The sequence below is a fragment of the Zalophus californianus genome, chromosome 9 (assembly GCF_009762305.2).
Source record: "Zalophus californianus isolate mZalCal1 chromosome 9, mZalCal1.pri.v2, whole genome shotgun sequence".
Taxonomy (NCBI): Eukaryota; Metazoa; Chordata; class Mammalia; order Carnivora; family Otariidae; genus Zalophus; species Zalophus californianus.
In genome coordinates, this window is record NC_045603.1 from 77510088 (window position 1) to 77533286 (window position 23199).

At 43.0% G+C, this 23199-nt stretch overlaps 1 protein-coding gene across 3 annotated transcripts in view; it reads left to right on the top strand.

The window, feature by feature from the left end:
• Window positions 1-23199, top strand: part of TMTC1 (transmembrane O-mannosyltransferase targeting cadherins 1) — a 277142-nt gene that overhangs the window by 195145 nt on the left and 58798 nt on the right. For all 3 annotated transcript variants that reach the window (XM_027594472.2, XM_027594474.2, XM_027594473.2), the window contains 2 exons: window positions 2881-3048; window positions 10601-10714. In XM_027594472.2, coding sequence (XP_027450273.1) covers window positions 2881-3048; window positions 10601-10714 — 282 coding nt within the window. The remainder of the gene's footprint in view (window positions 1-2880; window positions 3049-10600; window positions 10715-23199) is intronic.

The window sequence follows — 23199 nt, forward strand, 5'->3', positions numbered from 1 at the left end:
GGTGTCGATGACTGCTTTCCTGCTCCAAAGATAGAGTGGGCAGGACAGAAAGCCTGAAAGGCCCGACTCTTTGGCCCCTTCCAGAAAACATTTGCCAACTTCTGGAGATCAGCATCGTGTTAGAGTCATGGGTCTTCTCTCTTACTAGCTGTGGGTGCTGCAGACAAGTTATTTGACTCCTATAAGCTTTAATTTCCTCCATTAAGAAGTAGAAGATACCAAGGATTATATATTTAAATCAGATAATACATTTAAAGCCAGTACTGTCCTTATCCTCGGCCTACAAATATTGTGGACAGGCCCATGCAACGCTCTGAGGGCGGTGCCGTGGCCGATAGGAAGGAGCCAGTATAAATGGATGGATGTGTAAAATAGCTCATTACTTTTGTCGTTGTTATCTTCGTTATTCTTGTCTTCTGCCATTTTGTGGCCATAGCTTGCAGACCCCGTGTGGAGATCCCAATGTCCTCTTCTTCCACTGCTCTGCCACATGGCAGCTGTGTTTCCTACAAGGAGCCAGAAAACGAGTACTAAAATTTTGTGAATGGCATGGTTAGGAGGGAAGTAGGTGAAGCTGTGTGGTTAGGTATGAGGAACGCAAGGATCAGCCGGTCAAGTCAAAAGCCAGACAAGCAGGAGAGCATATGGAGCGTGAGTCTGGAATCTGAAACGCGTGGGTTTGTGTCTTCGCCCTCCTATACCGGCTGTGTGACCGAATTCAGGAAATCAGTTCACCTTTCTCCTCGTCAGCGGCCTTAGGGTTAAACACCGCTCACAGTGAATGACCCACAGGGACGCGAGGATGGGCTGGACTCCTACACGGAACGTCCTTGGCCCATGAGATGCGCTCAGCAAACATTAGTTCTTCATGGCGCTGCCGTATGAAGGCAGGAGCAAGAAGACAGTGAGAACTGTGGGTGCCTGCACGGGGTACACACATTTCAGGACTTTGCTCCCGTGTCGCCATTTCTGACCATGTTAAAATCTCAACTTCCTCCCCACCCCGGACTTCCTCTTCCTCTTTGCTTGATAGATTGTTACCCATGTAACATATCCTGCTGTGGGGCACACTCTGTGTTTTATTTGCTTATTGGCTGTTTGTCCCCACCCATGTGGGTTCCACGAGGACAGGAATTATTGTCTGTTTTGTCCACTGATATGATCTCGGTGGCAGGACACAGTTGGGGGTTTATTAAATATCTGTTGAATGGACGAACAGCGCCCAGAAGGCTTTCGTGTGGCCAGAGATGCACCCTGCTACATTAGAGCTGGGATCTGGGTGAGGCTGGAGAAGCAAATGGCAAGCATCCTCATGAACTCGAGCAGTCATGGTGGCCTATAATGCATCGGCATGGCTGGTTTTAGAGACTGAGAGATGTTTAGAAACTCTTGAAACCTTTAAGGCCCAACATGAATTGTGGACGTGGGAAGAGGTTTTGGGTTTTTATTAGTGACGCTACGGTCTAGCATGTTCAAGGTTTCTGCACAGTGCTTATGGCAATCAAATCCAGCCTCCTTAGCTCGAATCTAGCAAGTGGGGTGGTGACTCCCTTTGTTTGGCCTAACAGTGAATCCTCAAAGCTTAGGGAGCTGGACTAACCGACTGAGGGGATTTGAAGTATGGGATTGGAGCTCAAACTTGAACTGATTCCCAGCATCTCCATGTCAGAAACCTCAAATGCTTCTCTTGTTTTTCTACCCTTGATACCATAGACATTTAGAAAAGTGAACAGAAGTGGAGAGTTTTTTTTTTTAAAGGAGATATGTTTAGAAATGAGACTATTTAAAAGTGTTTTCCTTTACAAAACCAATCTGCCCCAGTAGACTGGAGTTCTTTGAGGGCAGCACCTGTGGTTCATTCATAATTGCATTCTTAATGCCCACTATATTGCCAGTCACATATAGAGAGAGAATGAATAAATAATTGAACAAGTAAATGGGCTATATTAATTTTGGGCTTCTTATGGCACCTAATGTCTAACTGATGTAGGATTTCTTTACACGAGCTGGCTTCATTCTTAAAATAGTCCGTAATAATTTGTAGTCTATTATCCAGGGAAAGAAGTGGGTCTTAACTGAAATGCGCATGGCAGTGATGGATACAAATTAAATGTTTGTGGTTTTCTGAGGCCAGTCGACTGCATAGATGGTGTGCAGGACCACATTGCAGCCAAAGGTTTTTAAAGCTGTGCTGTCGACTCGCCACTCAGATAACATGAGAGATTCTTCATGTCTATTTAGAAAGCTGAGCCAGAGTCAGCAAGAAAATCCTATCAATACGGTTTGTCTGTGATGGGCTCCAAGCCGCAATGCTCAGGAGCTGGCCTGTGGATGAGATGATTTTCCTTCCATATAAGGACTTTGACCAGAGTGGGAACATACCAGGCGGCACCTCCCTAGAGACAGACTGCCAGTGCTCCTTGGTGACCAGCATCCCTCCCAGGCGCTGATAGGGAGCTCTTGGGGGGACTGGCTCCCACAAAGACACGATGTCACCCGCTGCGACACAGTCTAGATTTAGACTCGTGGTGCCAATATGGTTATACGATGTCAGTGACAAAAGACAGCAAGAGTCAGAGGGTCTGTTCACAACCCAAGAACACACAAAAGGGACGTCTACTGATGCTGCTGAAATCCAGGGCAGTTTGAGCCTAAACAATGAACCTGTTATTCTCCACACTAATGCCAGAGGGCTAGCAATGTGCTGGAATAGTGCATCAGAGAACCAACGTGTAAATACTGTGTAAGATGGGGGAGTTTATATTTGCTTCTCTGTCATGGGGCAAGTTTTATTTGAAAGTTAGTTATATGGGACCGAATACTCAGGGGGACTCCACTGCACCCCTGAAGTAATCCTGCCTCTCTCCCTCTATTTCCCAGCATGGGCTACTGCATCCTTTTTGTGCACGGATTGAGGAAGCTCTGCACTTGGCTGAATCGATGTGGGGCCACCACGCTGACCGTGTGCACTGTGCTGCTATTATTGCTTTTCTCCTGGAAAACTGTGAAGCAGAATGAAATTTGGCTGTCAAGAGAGTCCCTGTTCAGGTACGATTAGATGGAGAAAAGCAAATCTCTTCCTATGCATTTCTTTGCTTACATATTTGTTTCCAAACAAATGAGATAACATGGGTCTGGCAATAATCATTAACCCACGGGTTTTTGTTTTTGTTTTTTTTTTTGTAAAGTTTTAAGTGGGAGATGTAATTTTATTTGAGATTTTAGCTTTAGTCTTTTAAATGGTATTCAGTAACGTTTAATGTGAGCTCATTCTAAGTGAATTTATGAAAATAAGGTTCATGGGAAGGTTTCTGGGTCTGCAGAACCATCGTAATGACGAGCTGGGCTGTAAAATCAGCTATAAACAAAATGAAATGATAAGCCTAACTTCATTATGCAGACAAGACAATGAGAAAGGTGAGCACCCAGCAGGAAGGAAGAGAAACACAGAACATTTTCTTTAGACTCTTCTAGGACATTAAGTTGTGATCTGTGATCTCGTTGCTTTATTCTGAACATTAATTGTGAACAAAGAAATGGAAGACTTTTCTCATCTCCTGGTAGGTTTTTGTGTGGTATAGAAGCTGTTTCTGAATATAACAAGGTCACCTGAAAGCCCTAAACTTGTCGTCAAGTATAAACATTCTTCGGGACTGTTGCTCGTCGTGCAGTGTTTTCTGGACCTTAGGGCGCCTCGCTAATGCCGTAGCCCTAGCGATGACCTTCACCTGGGCTCCCTGGCACTGCCTCACTGGGATCCCAACAGTATTTTCCCAGGGATTCCCAGTCTGTGCCCTCTCCCAGCTTCTGTCCTCACTTATGACCCAGTTACCCAATTCAGTCAGTGTGGTTTTTACTTGGTTCTCTGCTCAGCTGATACCCAACACTTATGCTCTGGGAGCAAACAATGGAAACAGAGTTGGGATCGCTTGGGGAAAAAGGGGAAACTATTGGAAGAGTAGAGGAAGGTGCACAGAATTGAAGGGCCACTATAGAAGTTGGCACGGAGCAGACAGGAAACAGGCTTCGGGATAGTCTGTCTTGAGAGCACTTGAGCGCCCACCCAGGAACAAATAGGTAAACTTACACGAGGTATTTTTTTATCTTCACATCAAAGCCCTGGGAAAATTAAGTCCTCTGGCTGAGCTTGCGCTGTATATCACGTGCCTGCCCTTTGTTTCCACCAGGGCACTAGAATGAGTGAAGCCCCTCTGACTTCCAGGGAGTTAGGGCAGGCCAAGCACCTTGGGGTTCCACTGAGACTTCACAGAGTGAGGCAAGAGTGAATTTCCCACAGGAAATCCAAGTACTGGAGAAGGGGCACAGGCTCTAGCTGCCAAGAACGAATGAACGAATGAATGAATGAACGATTGAATGAACAAATGAACAAATAAGATAAATGTTCACTGCACTCTTCTACTAGCTTAAAATAATATATTTGATTTTGCTACTTGGCAATTTAACTTTTTTCTTAATAGAAAAAATTAGTTTGGTATGCATGTCTTTTTTTCCCCCAATATTTTATTTATTTACTTGAGAGAGAGAGAGAGAGAGAGAATGCCCGCACCCACGAGCAGGCGGGGAGGAAGAAGCAGACTCCCTGCTGAGCAGGGAGCCTGATGCAGGGCTTGATCCCAGGACCCCAGGATCATGACCTGAGTTGAAGGCAGCTGCTTAACCGACTGAGCCACCCAGGCGCCCCTGGCACGCATGTCTTATTAGCTTATTTATTATTACTATATCATTGTCATAGTCATCATCATTACCACAGTGGGTACTGTAGAGACCTGGTGATTTTTTTATGAATATTTTTTCACCTTAAGGTCGCAGATTCTGTTCACTCTCTGTCACATCCCTTTACCTTCAAGGCAGTTCTCCCAGACCACAGTGGACTTGTTCCCTCTTGCTAACCATGCTGAGGTCATTCTGTAAACAGAGGGGCATGGAATACTCCTGTGTTTACAGAATACAACTTCCCCTTAGTCTCTGTTGGCTTGAATTTTTTTTTTCTTTTTCTTTCCGCAGTCAGTGCTTTTATGAGAGACCTTAAAATTGTCCTGCCCTGTATTAAGCCCTTTGCTTGAATCAAGGTACTAACAGAGGTTGGGTCTTCTAATGATGTTTACTGCTTAATCAGAGCCACTTTGGGGGTGGATTTTGGCAGGCAGCAGTTTATTTCAAGGATAACAAGTTCATGTTCAAACCCTCTAAGGCTGATGCCAGTTTAAAAACAGATAAACAAAAGGCTCATTGACCTTGCATCCAGAGGCTTCTGTTTTTTTTAGATGAAAGTGTGTAGTAAGTGACAGCTGATTACTAAAACACAGCCATTCTACATATGTGCTTGAAGAGGTTTTGTGCTCTAGGAGGCCTTTGGTGATCAAATGGAATTTTGTAAAACGTGCAAATCAAAGCTTTTGATAGTTTTTAGAAAACTTGGCCTATTACAATTTATGTATGTCCCAAGAAAAGTTTTAAGCATCTGAGACTTTAAGAATATTCTTTATCCTCTAAGACCAGATGTTTGCATGTATTTATTGGTGCTGAGTCATGCTCGAATCAGTTGAAACGAACATTTACCAAGAATCTTTGAAGGAAGATAGAGTTACTGATTGAGTATGGGGACTGCAGTTAGACTTTCTGGCTCCTCTCCGAGTACCACCATTTCATAGCTGTGTGACCTTGGGCAAGGTACCTAACCACTCCATGCCTTAGTTTCTTTATTTTGAAACTTAAAAGAATAATAATAATGTTTCTATTTGGGGTGTAGTGTAAGAATAAATGAGTATGTGAAAGATGCATAAGGCGGTAAATTATTGCTGTGCACTATGTTCTAGGGTATGAGAGAGAGGTGGTGGGAGGCGGGAAGGGGGAGAGAGAGATTATCTGTAGATGAGCTGAAAGTCTGCACAGGGGTCAGACACGTAAACACATTTTAACATAACATAGCAGGTGGTAGACAGAGGCAGCAGGACACTGTGTAAGTACAAGCAGGCTGCTAAGAACAACCCAGGCCTTCAAGAACTGTTCTCTTATAGACCTGAGCTGCGTACAGAAAGATGAAAACAACCTAAATTAGCCACAGTGATCAAAACCAAGAACTGGCTGATTTGAGTAAGAAAAATTGGTTATAATTCTAGATAAGGTGATGCCCCTGACAGGGGCATCTGGCTTCTCCTCTGTTCTAAACAACGAACTCACTGACCGTTCCCTGGACATAGGGTCTCATTAAGGCCTCTCTTATTACACGGGGTGGTTTTGCTTGGCAGTACTATGAACAGTCTTAAGAGTATCTTAGGACAGACCTTTGTGTTGGAGAAAATCCAAATTTCCGTCAAGGCCCAGCCTTTCCAGCCAAGGCGTCCTCTTACAAAAAAGATCCCACCGTGTGATGTATTTTTAGGAGGTACAGATGCAGGGCCCCCTCACAGCTTTGTAGTGCCACAGGCAAGAACCTTACACACAGCCTAAGAAGCCACACTTATGTCTTATCAGAGGCCTGGAGAGAGTAATTGGTCCAAGCTGAACTAGCTGTGAAGGGGAGAAGCCAGGCTTTGAACCCAGATTTGATATAAAAGAATACATAAGCTTTGCTACGCTGATTTTTTTACTTTGTTTTCTAAAACTAAGCCCAGTATATAAAAAAAGAGGGGGAGAGAGCGAGAGGGAGGGGTTGGTTCCTAATCATAGCGGCAAGCTATATTTTCTTTAATTCTTTATAAGGAACTGTTCTGATAGCCTAACCTGGGAAGGGGGTCACTGCACAGCTCCAGCTGGGCCTGGTAACAGCCCTGAATTTTGCATTTGTTTGGAGTAAGTAATACTGTAATAACACATTTTGGTAAAATCCCCTCTACGCCCCAAATCTTCGAAATACCTGAAAAGGCAGAGAGCACATTTTTCTTTTATTGGCATCTAGTTAAGGGTCTCTCTGAAACCCATTCATGAACCATTTAAGTGATCCACGGACCATCAGTTAAGAATTTCTGGCCTAGATTATTCTCCATCTCTGTAGGGAACACATTTCTGTTTCTTCCTTTCTGAATTGCTAAGCCAGAGAGATCAGCTAACCTCCTGGGGCAGAGAATATATACTGAGGATTGGCAAATTCTTTTGTAAAGGAGTGGATGGTAAATATTTTAGTCTTTGTGGGCCATATAGTGTCTTTTTGCAACGACTCAACCCTGCTGTTGTCTCGGGAACGATGCCAAAGATAATAGGTAAACATATTGGCGCGCCTGTGGCCCACAAGGCCATAGTTTGCTTAGCAACGAGATAAACATTGTGATAGTGAAATTATAATGTTACTATGTCCTGTGGTACCTTTCTGGTTTAGCGTCACGTGTTGATCAGCTTCAGGAATGGTTCTGACCACGTATTGGCCTTGGTTGAAATCTCTGCTCTGCTACTTTTCTCGGTCTGTAAACTTTAGAGAAAGGTCTTCATCTCTCTGAACTTTAGTGTTCTCATCTGTAGTGTGGGAGGTACCATAATTCTACGCATCAGGTAGGTTACTGAAGGGATAAAAGGAGATGAGCCAGGGAAATGAGTGCTTAGCCCGGAACTTGATTCAAGCTGAGCATTTCGTCCCGTACTAGGCATTCTGAATGTGGCATTGTGCACCCTCAGGTCACAGCAGGGTCAGCGTTGAAGAGAATCACAAATCTTTCCTTTCCTGTTAACCTCTGGCTGAACACCGCTCATTATTATTGTTTTCTCATCAGGAATTCGGGGATGGTTCTCGTGACCAATTGTCCAGCAATGCCAACAAAACAAATTGATGTTCTATAAGCTTGGAAATATATCTGACAGAAGCGGCTTTTGAGTCATTTCTGTTATTTTTCAAGTGTTGTACCAATGAGAGCTGTGAGGGAGAAACGTGAGGTACATGAATGAAGATCCTGAGCTGAAAGGAGATTTTTCTTTGTAATCAGCATTGGGATTATGAATGGGGATTGAGCTCCAACTGCGTACTTAATGAATACTACGTGTCTTTGTAGAGTAAATATATGTAAGCTGCCCGTTTCCACCGAAACGACTGGGCTACGAAACAAGAGGAGGGGACCGGCTCTGGAAGCAGAAGCCGCCTGGCCAGTTACAGCTATGTGGAAACTTTTGCCTTTGGCCAGTTGCTTATTTCCCCTTTTCCACAAACAACTCATTGTAAAATGAGAGACTGGAAAAACATAGCAGAAAAATACCACAGAGAGAACATAAAGGTCAAAAACAACAATGGAAAAAGCAGTGTGCTCTTCGGATTCCAGTGACCCCACCCACAAATGCTTGCCTGTTACAAATATCATTACTTCCTCTGGCCATCACTGAACAATGCCCCGATCCTCGAAAGGACCATGTTTCCACAGGCCTAATTGTCTGTTCCTCGGGTGAGACATAAATTAGAGTCACCATGTTAATCACACAGAGGGAGGGATCAATTCCAATATGCCAGTTACGTCCATGCTGACATCAAAGTTACCTTTAAAATCTGCCTTGTACCATGCACTACTTATTTCTGGATAGAAATATCAGAAATTTTCCTGGGTAGACATTGGAATGTTTTTTAAGCCGTTACTAGCACTCTGACCCAGACTCTTCCCCGGTGACTCAGTTCACTTTGCGTACTATCCATTTTAAATATTCCATTAAAATCCTGGCTCTCTGTGGCAGCTGTAGGGTCTCACCATAGAGTGACTGAAGGATACCGAGCGTTTCACGGGAACACCCAAATGTCAGCCTTTGTCAGTCTTTTGTCTTGGGTGTGTACGTTTCTACTGAGACGATTTCTCCTATCTCGTCCCTGGGGGTCCAATCCTGGCTGCCAATATTCAGAGAGCTTTGTAAGAGGGGAGACTGGGATCCCGGTGTTCAGAATGCAGATCTTCACCTAATCTACCTTTGAGGTACCACCCTTCCCCCTTCCCCCCGTGGTACCTGTCCTTCCCGAGTACAGGATCTCTAGCTCAGCTTTTCCAGAGAGTAAAACTCCTGTCTTCTGCTGGAATGGGGAAGGAATAATGAAAAAAGTCACTTGGGTGTGCAGGGTCAGGATGGCGATCTGGGCTTTAACTGCTCCTGAGACAGATTGAGTCTGTGTTCAGCCACACCCCAACCACCATAAAATCCTAGCCACCTGCCCTACCTTTGCAGGCACCGAAGCAGCCTGCCTAAGTTTGGGTCTGGTGCCTTCAGATGATGTTGCCCTTGGGTCAGTCTCTAGCCTTTTGCACTCCCTGTAAGTTCTGTCCTCTGGAGAGTTCCTCAGGTGGCCAGCCAGTGGGTTTTAAGATGGGACTATCTTTGCTGGTCCTAAGGAACTGGTTATTTTAGGGAAGGTTCAACAAAGATCCCAAAGCCCTTACATATTTCCCCAAGAGATCTTTAACATTTTGTATGAAACCCTTCTATTGATCTTACCTTTTTTTTTTAATTTTTTATTGTTATGTTAATCACCATATATTACATCATTAGTTTTTGGTGCAGTGTTCCATGATTCGTTGTTTGTTCATAACACCCAGTGCTCCATGCACAACGTGCCCTCCTCAATACCCATCACCAGGCTAACCCATCCCCCCACCCCCCTCCCCTCTAGAAACTAAATGAAAGTATGTTACCTGGGGGAGGTAGTCGTGCATTAGAGTTGCCCTGAAGCTAGGTTGTCCTGCTTTTCTCCTTGCTCTCTCTCATTGGCTGTCCCCCTCCCACATTTCATCCATGCACGGTCTGGGAGTTTTCTTTCCAAGTGGCCCTCCAGCCCGTCTTCTTCCATCATTCCCCTGCCACCACCTGCCTGCACGTTGAGGGAACGAGGGACTCTAGAACCCAAGCTGGAATCCTCTAGAATCCCACCTCTTCCACTGACCAGCTGTATAATCTTGTGCCGGTTAAACGTGGGCTAGTTATAAACGAGAAACAGGTCCTCTCCTGCCCCCACCTGCCCCTGGAATCATCTTCAAAGCTTCACGGCTATCCTGTAGGGATGCCCCCAGGCATTTCCTTATGGCAGCCCAAGCAGACTAACACAGTGGCCATGGAAGCAGGGTTTTTACCTTTTTGAGCAAAATCCCACTTCCTTATCTGCAACTTGTAAAATAATTATACTTGCATTTATTTATTTATTTATAACCAGCCCAGGCTTGGGTACATGGGAAATGTTAATTTCCAATAAAACTTAATAGGGAGGCCAGTCTGCAGTCATCCCTCTTGTCATGATTTATTTTTGTAGATGCTCTCAACTTTTTTTTTTTTTAAGGAAGGTTATAGGTGCACAAAAGCAAGGAAGGAAAAAAACTGAATGAACCTGAGCATGCAGGTTTGCTCTGCAGAGAATAATCTATCACCCCGTGCCGCCACCTCTGCTTCCTATCCAGTTAGCATGTTTGTTTAGTTGTGCACACCACCCACTGCCTTCATTGTTTTCCACAGAAGCATGTTTAGTAAGTCACATAATTCATCAATTCTGAAAACCTGACTTAGATGGATATAACGGACATTCCGAATGCAGGTTCATGAAACTTGAGTAAAATATGAAAGAAACCAATGATGCTCCTAAATACAGTTCTTTTTTGCTCTTTTTTCTTTTCTGTAAATGTATTAATTGTAGGTCTGGAGTTCAAACCCTGCCCCACAATGCCAAGGTTCACTACAACTACGCCAATTTCCTGAAGGACCAGGGTCGGACCCGGGAAGCGATCTACCACTACAGAACGGCCCTCAGGTAAGCAGTGCACAATTGTCCGCCGCTGTGCTTCTCAGGCCCTTGTTCATTCACTCGCCCTCCCGGTGTGCGCTGGGCAGACAGTGGACATCTCCTTGGAGGTGTAAGGATCCTGGACTCTCCATCTTTTGGCTCAGTATTCAAGTCTGTTGTGAATGTGGTAATTCTGCCTTGCTTCTAATTCTTGGTGTTTTCCTGCAAAAGTTTCCATTGCTACCCACTACTCAGTGAAGTGATGCTCGGTCGAATACACACATGCAGGCAAACAAGAGTTGGGTATTCCAATGAATGCTTCCCACTTTAGGCTTCCCATCGACAGAAGGGATTTATATGAAGATATCTGAGTATAGAAATGAAATACCCTGATAGTTGTATGAAATAGATGGGAAACTAAAAGACACTTGGGAATATGCTAGTAAGGGGTACGCATGCCTCTGTGTGTGTGTGTGTGTGTGTGTGTGTGTGTGTGTGTGTGTGTGTGTGTGTGTGTGTGTGTGTGTGTGTGTGTGTGTGTGTGTGTGCTTATATATATGAACAGCCCTGACACTCTCCTTGTACTCCTCTCCTTGTATTCGTTTGGAAGAGACTGTACAAAACATAGCTTTAAGTTGTCACTTTAAGAGAAACCACAAAATCAAGCCTGCATTACCAGCGGCAGACTGCTCTTGAGTATTCAAAATTGCAACTCTTACTTTCAAGATGGTCTTATCTAAAAGATGCCACAAGATGAATGTCTTTAACCTGCAAACATGTGGGCACGAGAACTATACATAGCCTCAGAGTCTCCAAATGTGGGCAAAACAAAGAAACATGAGTCTTCTCTTTTATTGTACTATGAGGCTCACAGAAGCTTTTTAAAGAGGTTTCCATGCCCCTAGAGATTGGCCCACATTTGGCTGAATTTTCTGATACTGTTCTGCTTTGGGACATGTTAAAGTATGTATACTGAGGCGCCTGGGTGGCTCAGTCATTAAGCGTCTGCCTTCAGCTCAGGTCATGATCCCAGAGTCCTGGGATCGAGCCCCGCATCGGGCTCCCTGCTGGCAGGAAGCCTGCTTCTCCCTCTCCCACTCCCCCTGCATTCTCTCTCTCTGTCAAATAAATAAAATAAAATCTTTAAAAAAAAAATGAGAAATTTGACCAGGAAAAAATTAATAAAATATATATACTGAACACATCTACATTTCCCTCAAGCACATACGAGGATTATCTCAAAGCTTAGTTTGAAATCATCAGTCTTAAAGTAACTGACCTGATTTTTAAAATTATCCTTTGAACAATGTTCTTACGTAAGTATATTGTTCATAAATCAAATTCTTTTAGACTTTAGGCTCTCTTAGGTAATATTCAATATGGCCAAAATTTTAAGCTGTGCACATCAAGTTCACTGTCAAATACTTTTCCAAAGATACAAGAAATGCAAGTCCCAGAGGAAAATTGTAACAAAACTTTTTATTGAGGAAAAGAAGTTTTTATTAAGGAAGAGAAGATCATTTTTAAGATTTAATAATTATATTCTTTCCCTGGAAGCCAATTTACCCAAATGTTTATAGTACGTATCTCTAGTTGGTGAGATTATGGTTTAATTTTTTTCTCTGTACTTTATTTTGTGTTCCAGATGTTCTACAGTGAACATGTATTATTTGGCAATGTCATTTTTAAAGAGGCATATATTCCTTCAAGGGTACAAATAAAGTATGTTTTGGCATAATGATTAATTAATGTTTCAGGGTTTTAGATGGCATTCTTGAAGAGAAGAGAGCAGTAAATTTGCCTGAAAAATAGTGGTTGAAAGGAAGTATTATCAATATCCTTTAAAATTTATTGCATTCTAACAGACTGTTTTCTGTCAAGTTCAAGCAGAAAAAATAAGGCAGACCCTAAGGCACACCTTGGGGCAAAGATATAAATTATATAAAAATTCTCCAGTAGCTGATTTTACAGAATTATAGTAGCTGGTTGGGTACTACCGCTTTTTTCCCGTGAAACAATAAAAATAAATGTTTGCTTCAGCAACTGTGCTTCTGCAAGAAACACATCCCTTGAGAAGTGGGGAAAAAAACAATTAAAGCTATAAATACACTGCATAGTAATTAGGGAAATATTTCATCCTCTCAGACCAGGCTCAAAATACTTCTGATTTAAGTAGCATCATTTCTGTGTGGATACCTCTGTGGTGAATTTTCAATGGATGTGGGTGTTTTGTTCTGCTTTTTAATTTAAATTGTCACTCCTTGTGTTAGAGAGAAAAGGAAAATACCAGGACTGTTCATCATTTTGATGATTATTCATCCTAGGTGACTGGAAGGTGGCCCTTATTTTTTAAATTTAATTTAATTTAGTTTTTTTGGAGAGAGAGCATGCACACAAGCGGCAGAGGGGGAGGGGCAGAGAGAGAGAGAATCTCAATCAGATTCCATGCTCAGTGTGGAGCCCAACATGGGGCTCAAACTCATGACCCTGAGATCATGACCTGAGCTGAAATCAAGAGGCGGATACTAAACCGACTGAGCCACCCAGGTGTGCTAGACTGCCCTTATTTTGCTATTGCTCTTTCTTTGCTGAAGTTGCTGAGACAGGGATTCTACCCTCTCCCAACTACCTTATCTCTATTTCAACTTCAGTATATTTAATATTTTCCATATTTGCACACAGCAAGAAAGAAAATGATTAGGGAAATGCAGGGCTAACGGTGCTATTATCTGAAATCAGTCCCGACAATTATCCATTTCTGTCGTAATGACTATGTAGATCCCAAAGGCAATGATGAAATTAGTCATTAGGGTTTTATCTATACCAATATCATTTTGTCTGGCTTACAATTCTAGAAATTATGCTACATTAAATTGGTAATTATATATGACAGGAATATTCTGCTTCTTTTAAACCTTCTATGTTTTTTTAAAGATTTATTTATTTATTTCAGAGAGGGAGTTGGGGGGCGCAGAGCAGAGGCAGAGGGAGAGAAAAAATGTTGGAGCAGACTCCCTGTCGAGTAGGGAGCCCAATGCAGGGCTTAATCCCAGGACCCTGAGATCACGACCTGAGCCGAAATCAAGAGCCGGCCGCATAACCAACTGAACCACCCAGTCGCCGCAACCTTATTTTGTTTATTTTATTTTTTAAACAAGATGGAAGTATACTAACTTCTCCTCCGTTTCGGTGTACCTCATTTATTCTGTTGCTGTAATGCAAGGGAAATCTCCCCTGGAAAATGCTGCAGCTGAAGTTTCAGGTTCAGATTAAGACCCAAATCAGCAAAGGAAAATGGCAGAACTCTTAAATCCTTAATGAACACAAGTGTTAGCTTTGCTTTGCTGGGAGGGGCAGCTGTGATGTTTATACCTGTTCCAGGTTCTATTAAGTTTGGAATTCTAATTGGTTCAGAATCAGGACACCACTGGTAGATCTGCCATATGCCTCCAAAGCTTTCTGGTCATTGTTTAAAACCTGGAAAAGTGGGGCACCTGGGTGGCTCAGTTGGTTAGGCGACTGCCTTTGGCTCAGGTCATGATCCTGGAGTCCTGGGATGGAGTCCCACATTGGGCTCCCAGCTCAGCGGGGAGCCTTGTTCTCCCTCTGACCCTCTCCCCTCTCATGCTGTTTCTCTCTCTCTTTCTCAAATAAATAAAATCTTAAAAAAAAAAACAAAAACCTGGAAAAGTTTCTAGTGAGTGGAGTAGAAATTCCAGGGACCACCCAATATCTCAGCTCTTCCTGCCCAAAATCATCCATGAAATAATTTGTCCAGTAAGCCCAAAGAGAGAGATCGTGGCCCAACCTGGATAACAAGCAGCAGGTACTAAATGGGTACTGGGCCAGAGGTTTGTTGATCAGCTTAAAACATCAGTTAAAAGGGGAGAATCATAAAATAAATTATGTACACTCTTGAATGATTTTATTGTACCCTAAAATTTCCCATGTACATCCATTCACCAATCTTCAAATGTCAAACCCAGCTTTTTCTTTTGGGTTAAGAGTGCAATGATTATAATCTGCAAAAATCACATGCATAAGTCATTTCTCTGATGATCAGGTTTTCATACTTTAAAGTGGAATAAAAATGTAATGACTGAGATTTTTCTCCTATAGTTTTTTACAGATACTCTACATCTAATCAACAGCAATTTCTTGAGCAAATTCCCTTTTTTGAGTATTTCTAGAGTATTTACATAGTTTTCATAGAAATAACAACTCTCTTTTTTCACATTTATATTTTATCAGTTTGCAAGATATTTCATTACATGGTACAATTGCAATAAAAACTACAACTGCCATAAATTTGTTAACAAACACAACTGTCTCTTAGTCATACAACTCAACTTGCAGGATCAAAAAGGCCCATGCTTATAGAGAAAGTTTATTAAGTTGTGGGTATCCACCAATATGTTTTACAGAGAATAGAGAACATCTAGAAATCTGACGACATAGTGAAGAGACTGTTTTAAAAGAGATTTCACTCTAGGTGATAGAGTCATGGAAATTATATGTAAAACCCCTGCATGACTCAGTTACTGGTTGGTTAAAATGGGCTGACCATCAGGAACCCTGCACCTGGGAATGAATAGAGTTCACTTTGTCCGGGCAGGTCAGGAAGGTCTCCCTACTGTCAGCAGCAAATTATCCCATATTCCATGGAGCATTTGTTCACTTAGATGCCCTCTTCCTGCCAGCCCACTATAATAAGCACCCCCATACCCAGATCTACTAATGCATCCCAGGTGATTGGATATCAGCCCTGTGCAGTATTCTGTCCTGATACAAGGGCGGTGATCTTCAGTCAGCCAGACTGCTGTTTTCTCTTCACGGGTATGGTTTCAACATGGAATACACAGTAAATCATCTAAGATTTCCACCCTCCCATACTCCTATCAAGCAGGAGATGCATTACTCTTCCCCAGTGGTACTCAAATGTGCTTGAGCAGCCCTGGGACCCTTAGAGCAGCCTTACTACCCACTCCCAATATATCTGTTGTTGATGTTCTAAACAGAAAATCTGAAGGGAAAGAAAGAGGGTAGAAGTCCTTGACCAGACTCTTTTATTGGCATAATTAAAGGGGAAGAAATGTGCTTTTAATGCTCCTGTCCCGAAGAAATCTCTACTAGCTCTATTTAATTGCCTTCCACGTGGGAAAGGATAGAACTAAAATCTTTCTGATTGGAATTTTTTAATGCATAAAAGAGAGACTCATCATGATAATAGTAACCATTGACAGAGGTAGCGTTCTTTGCATTCACTCCTGTGTGGATAACCGGAACTCTGCAAGGAGAGTCCATTAGACTGGGTAAGTCTATGTGGAAAAAAGGAAGTAATAAAAGAATCGAGGAAACATCGTATATTATTAGTCTAAAGAATCTAACCATGTATAATTAACCCCCTATTCACTGAGGTACTGAGTATATCAATAAAATTATTACAATTCCTTTGAAAAATGCTGTCTGTAAAGCGGCTGGAGTTTGAACATTTTTTTTTAAATCAGGATTTAATGGTTATTTTAAAAGTCCTTCATTACACAGCCTATTTTAAGTGAACATTTAAAATAACTCTTACGAGTAAAAGTGACCTTGGATACCAGCTGCCATGTATTTCTGGAAACAATTAAAATTCCAGGACCATTTGTTAACCAGGTTTAACAAGTGGAGATGGGCTCTTCTGCCCGTGTGGTATTTTCATTTATAAAAGTCTAAATACACTTCCCAGTATCACAGATAGACACTTGAAATTATTTTTATTTCTTTTTGTTGATGAAATTAGAGCCTCCCTCTATTTATTTTGTGTTAAGTCTGGCAGTTTTATTCATTAACTCCAAGAAGATAAACACTATTTCATTTAGAAAACTAGAATTTCGTGACCATACTTATGGTTCTGTCATTTCTACTGAAGCATATTTCGCTGTCTGGTTTTTTGGTGTTTTTTCCTCCTGCCTTACACCACTCTTTCACCTCAAGAACTCGCCGTGCTTCCCCAGGAAACAGAATCCCAGGCAGGGATCTGCAAGCAGGAAGTCCAGTGAGAAATGCTCTCTGGAACGCTAGGGAAGGAAGCCAGGGGAACAGGGTGGGCAGAGGGAGAGATGATAGTGCAGTTCCAGGGCCTCGGCTGACCCCTGAGGAAGCCCCGGAGCTTCGAGGGCCCCTCAGGATGGCCATGAATGGAGGCAAGAGATGGAACCTTTACATCCCCTCATGAACCTTGGGTGAGGCTGAGCCCCATGCCCAGAGAAGACCGGGCTGTGAGCTGTCAGCAGCTGGGGAGACAAGACCCTCAGACGGGAGTGGTGTCTGGGTGGTGGGAGACAGTATCCGCAACCCCGGCTTAGTTATAATTTCTTATATAAGCAGATATGAGCGTTTTAACAATAGCATTTAGATTTTCTATTAAAGTGACAACATAGGAGGTAACACCATACCTCATAGGGTTGGAATATTACAAGGTAACTCCTATAGAAAGCTTTAAAAGCAGTGCCTAATACCCGGCAGTGATAAACTCGTTAACTGTTATCTGTGTCCCAAATCTGACCACTTCTCTCCACCTCCGCCGCCCACCGTGTGTGTCTCACGTAGACTCCTATCTCTCAGAGCCCCTGCGGCTGCCTCCAGGCCCCACGCCGTCTTTCTCAGACCTCACCTCCAGCTACTTTACTTGCCGGCTCGGCTCCAGCCGTGTGGGGCTCTAGGGACTCTGAGTTTGTGGTTCCCTCTTCCCAGAATACCCCCCTCCCTCTCTGAAAGCTGCCGCCTTCCCTTCCTTCGGGGCTCCCTACTAGGTCATCTTGTCAACAAGGCCTTCCCCGGCCACCCCACCTACGAGTGCAGCCACCACCAGCAGACTGCCCCCAGACCTGTCTTGCCCTTCTGTCCTTCACTCCCTAGCTCCTCGGAGATTTTTTTTTTTTTTTTTTTAACTCTTCCTTTAAAGCCTTCACTTTATCCCCTTCTCTGGGCACTTTTCCATTAATACTTAAATATTCTCAGGGCGCCTGGGTGGCTCCGTCGGTTGAGCGTCCACCTCTTGAATTTCAGCTCAGGTCATGATCTCGGGTCGTGAGATCAAGCCCCGTGTTGGTCTTCGCATTCCCCAGCAGGGAGTGTGCTTGAGATTCTCTCTCCCTCTTCCTCTGCCCCTCCCCACTCTCTCTCTCTCTCTGTCTCTCTCTCTCTCTCTAAAGATTTATTTATTTATTTTTTAGAGAGAGAGAGAGAGAGAGGAGGCACACGAGCAGGGCGAGAGGGAGAGAAAAGAATTTCAAGCTGACTCCCTGCTGAGCTCAGAGCCCAACACGGGGCTCGATCTCATGGCCCGAGATCATGACCTGAGCTGAAATTCAAGAGGTGGACGCTCAACCGACGGAGCCACCCAGGTGCCCCTCTGTCTCTCTAAAATAAATAGATAGATAAATAAATAAGTGAAAATGAAATAAATGAAATACTCTAAATAGTCTCAAGTCTCTGCCATCTTGAAACAAACATGCAAACCAGCCTCTGCATCTCCTATTTCCCCCTTCCTGCCCTTCGGTCTGTCTGTTCCCACCTTTCAACTGTTCAGATTTCCTGGCGGTCTCAATGTCTTCTCCTTTATTGCCCTCTCGTTACCCCCCCACCACCACCACCAGCCGTGGGTGGTTCCTGGTCTACCACCCGGAACTGTTTGCAAGCGCACCCGTTGCCTCCATGTGGGGCACTCCAGAGGAGGACCCTGCTTGGGAGTTAAATTACTTGACTCTCAGCAGCATTAATTTTGTTGAACGATCCCTCCGCCTTAGAGCGAATTCTTTTTCAGCTTCCATGCTGCCTTGGTTTGCCTTCTGTTTCTCTAGACTCCCCTCCAAACCCTTGGTGGAGGAGTTCTCCGGCTCCTCTGCTAGGCCTTCTCTTCTCAAGCTTTGCCTTCCTCCCAAGGGACTTCTTCCGTTCCAAAGGCTTTAGAAAGCGTCTGTGTGCTGATTAACTCTCGAAGCTGTAATTTCACCACGTACCTTTCCCATATCAAAGCCGTCTATCCACCTGATTCCTGCACATTTCCACAGATTTCCCTCTGCATTTGAAACTGCCCTTACCACCTTCTCTCCAAAACCAGCTTCTTGACCTTTATCGGGCCCCTTTGCAGCTTGCGCTTAAGCCAGAGTAAAAAGTTATGTTTCCTGCATTCTGTTGGGTTTTGCTTTCTCTCTTTGAAACACCTTCCTTCCTCTTCCTGCTGATTTCCCCTCCCCCCCTTCCCCTGACCCCCAGCTATTACTGCCCCACTGGTACAGTGTCATCTCCCCTGGAAACACCTTGCCGAGCACCATGGCTCCTTCCATGGGCTCCTGCTTCTTGTACTACCCACACCCATCCCTCCACACCTCCCCCCCTCCACCCCAAGTTTCTGCTTTGTCTCTTTCTGCCATGTGTGCTCTGATCACGGTGCATTAGAGTGATTTGGTATCCTTGTCTCTTCCTCTTCTGCCACGGGACCTCCTTGAGAGCACAGACTCCTTTTTCTTTATTGCTGTGGGCCCTCAGCAGATGTCCTGGCACATTGTAGGTGCTCAATAAATGTTAAAATGTTTGTTGAAAGACCGAATGAATATAATGCACAGAGTATCACAGATCCCCTCAGAGTCTGAGGACAACTCCATAGTAACACGCAGTGTTTCTCAAACGGGAGAGCTGTCGACTATTTAGATGGAACAACTCTTCATTATGCAGGATTGTCCTGTGCATCAGAAGATGTTAAATACCCGTACTTCCTGCTAGCGGTGACCACCAATTCCCGAGGTGGATAGTCAGGATATGCGCCCCTTTCTCTCCCCATCCTTCATGATCTTCTTGGGCAGTTCTTGACTAGGAATATGGGACACACTTTCCCTCCCACTGCTGTCCTTTTCTAAGTTGATCTAACAACCGGAGTACTATTCATGCTACAAAGTGTCATTACAATAAGGATTCCATGTGCACATTGATCTGTCACACAGGACTTTGAATCTCCTTACAGCCTTGGATGTAGCTTTTTTAAAATTGCACGTGTCTGGAATTCCATTTGGTGCTGAGCATATCAGAAAGGCTTGGAGGAAATTGCTCTGGTGCCTGTGGAGATCGTTTGCTTTAGACGATGAAGGATTGCCAGGCTTTTGGAATGAGGGTTTCACAGAGAACATTCCTACATTCTTAAAATGGAGAGAGTCACATGTCCTTCACATCTGAGAACCCACGGCAGAGGACAGACAGTGGATACAAGATGACTTGAGTGCTCCTGGGTTAGTGATGAAGAAATAACACATGTTATTTTGACTGATGGGAGCAAGTCGAAGGCCACTGACAGCAGTGAAGAGAATGATTTTTTTTTTGGAGGATGAGAAATCCATATGAGAGAAGGAGACCTGGCAGCTTCAGCCTGGTATGGGTTCATTATGGCTATAGATGGAGCCAAAAAAATACCACCCAGAGGTCCTTCAACTCACCCCAAAACACTAACTGTTTGTGGTGGAACAAGTATGATGATGGGTATAGACATACCCATCATTTATTCACATAGAAGCCCATTCGTTCACACAGAAGGTCAATATGTTATTGACCTTATTGTTACAGAGAAAGCAGCTAAAGGACAGACATAAATTCAAAATCACGTAGTTGGAAAGTCACCCATGGCTTCTGACTCCAAAGCAATTCCCCACCATCTGCCACAAAAACCAGAGTTACCTCAGGCTTCTGAGAAGGGTTAAATTATGTTCACCATTTTCTATTTCAAAGAGCAGAGAAGTATTTAATTCAATACATTTCCCAACCTTTAAATTGTCAGGAATCAGGAAAATTCAGCCACTTAAAATGACTCATTTCCTGAGGGCATCAGAGAACAGGGTTTTGCTCTCAATTCTCTTGGAAAATCAACTGGGCGGAGTCCTTCTGGATCACTGGGAGAGGTCATCCATTGTGAGAGGTCAGATAATTGAGTTGGCCCTCTTTGGAGAGCCTGGTCCATTTCCCTAAACAGCATGGGAAGTTTTTTCCAGAGTTTTCTGAAACGGGTGGGAAGGAGTATAATGCAGAAAGAGAGTGGCAAGACTTATTTGCTGGGTGTTAATGGCAATTTCAAAACAAGTAAAGAAGCAGACCAATCCGTGTCACCCAGTACATTTTAGTGACACGATGGTTCAAATCTTACAACAGGAAAAAACCGTCACCTAAAAAATGTCAAGAGACTAAGCTGGTTGAAAATATGCTGCTGACTCCTGAAATAAAGTTTACTTTGGGTGTTTTTTTTTTAGTCCAGTGAAATTCAGGTTTTATGGTTGCATTTTTTTTCCCCAGCCATGTTTTTCTTTTGGGTTTTTTTTTTCTCAACAGGAAATAGAAAATAAACATCTGACCTTAGCATAGTTAACCTCAAATAAATTAATCTATGGAATGAAAATCAGACAAATAAATCAGGGTGTGTATATTCTGAAGGGAAATTGCAAACTGGAGCTCATGATACAATGTTGCTTGCACAATGAAATGCCTTATAAGGTACTCAAAACATTGAAAAATTACGAGCATCCTTAACTTTTGAAAAGACTGTACAAAATTCAAAGTAAATGACTGAAAGAAAATATGAAACCACACTTGAGTCACATCCATCTTATGTCTTGGAGTCTTCAGGTTGATCTTGAGGTTGAAGCTTAAGAACAGTAGATGAGAGCATACATATATCTTGTACACTTACTGAGTATTGCTGGTTCTAAAACGCTTTTCCAAATACTGCGGTTTTCGGAGATACCATGGTTATTTTGTATGGCAGATAACATATTTTTCCAGTGCATAAGAATCTCAGTAGCCAAGTGTCCTGAGTATTGAATTTATTCTATTTCTGTCCCTGAGAACTGGTTCCTGTAAGAGCATAGTCGAATGGACTGGCCAAAGAAAAAAAGGAGAAATTATTCTAAATGGAAGCTCTAATTTGTAGCAGTTTATGTATTTGCTGAAGGTGGAATGACTCATGATTTTTTTGGAAAATAAATAGATTTACAGGAGCCAACTGTCTTCTTAACACAAGAACACAACTGCTTCTGAGATTTTTTTTTTTAATAATCTATTATCTACTCAATTTCTTTATTCAGCTATAACATAGTACAGTAATTCTACTTGAAGAATTAGGAGGGTTAGGGATCCCTGGGTGGCTCAGTCAGTTAGGCCTCGGCCTTCGGCTCAGGTCATGATGCCAGGGTCCTGGGATCAAGTCCCACATTAGGCTCCTTCCTTGGTGGGGAGCCTGCTGCTCCCCCTGCTTGTGCTCTCTCTCTCTGACAAATACATAAACAAAATCTTAAAAAAAAAAAAAAAAGAGTTAGGAGGGTTAGATGAGAAAATGGAAGAAAAAGTGTGAAGTATCATTAATCTATCCTAGGTCCCTTTGGACCCATTTTCTTTTGTTCCCACCCCCAGTAATGATCTATTAATATGTTGTTGATGTTGATTCTCAGAGCTAAGGTAACTGGGAATGGGGGGGAATGATAATAATTATATCCTTAACTACCTACTTTATTAATTCTAATGCATAAGGAAATGGTAGTAGATAAAAATTAAGAACCCCTTAAATGCTCAAATGTACATGTACTTATCAAGAATATAAATTTTCCAAGGGGCACCTGGGTGGCTCAGATGGTTAAGCATCTGCCTTCGGCTCAGGTCATGATCCCAGACTCCCCATGTCCGGCTCCTGGCTCAGCGGGGAGCCTGCCTCTCCCTCTGCCTCTCCCCTTGCTCGTGCTCTCTCTCTCTCTGTATCTCTGTGTCTCGAATGAATAAATAAAATCTTTAAAAAGAAAAAGAATACAAATTTTCCAATACATGAAAAAAATTCTTCAGTCCATAGAACTGTATCTCTAGATTTCATTTTTATTTTATTCTATTCTTTTGGGGGGGAGGGACAAAGAGAGAGGGAGAAAGAGAGAATATCTTTTTTTTTTTTAAAGATTTTATTTATTTATTCATGAGAGAAAGAGAGAGAGAGAAGCAGAGGGAGAAGCAGGTTTCCCCACTGAGCAGGGAGCCCGATGCGGGACTCGATCCCAGGACCCTGGGATCATGACCTGAGCCGAAGGCAGACGCTTAACCATCTGAGCCACCCAGGCGCCCGAAAGAGAGAATATCTTAAGCAAGCTCCACACCCAGTGGGGAGTCCAGTGCGGGACTCGATATCCCGACCCTGAGATCATGACGTGAGCTGAAATCAAGAGTCGGATGCTTGACTAACTGAGCCACCCAGGCGCCCCAAGATTTCATTTTTAAAGAGAAAAAAAATAAGCTTCCTTATACCCTGGAGCTGCTTGACAATACAACATATTTTCTGTATAATAAATTTTAAAAACTTTACTCACCAAAATAAAAATGACAGTAATAAAGAAATAGCAAGAGAGCACCCATAAACAATACAAATGTTGAGTAAGAGTGTGAGAAAGAAAATTCCATGGCTGTTCACACTTGTCTTAAAAAAAAAAAAAAAGGTCTGAAAACACCACTCCACT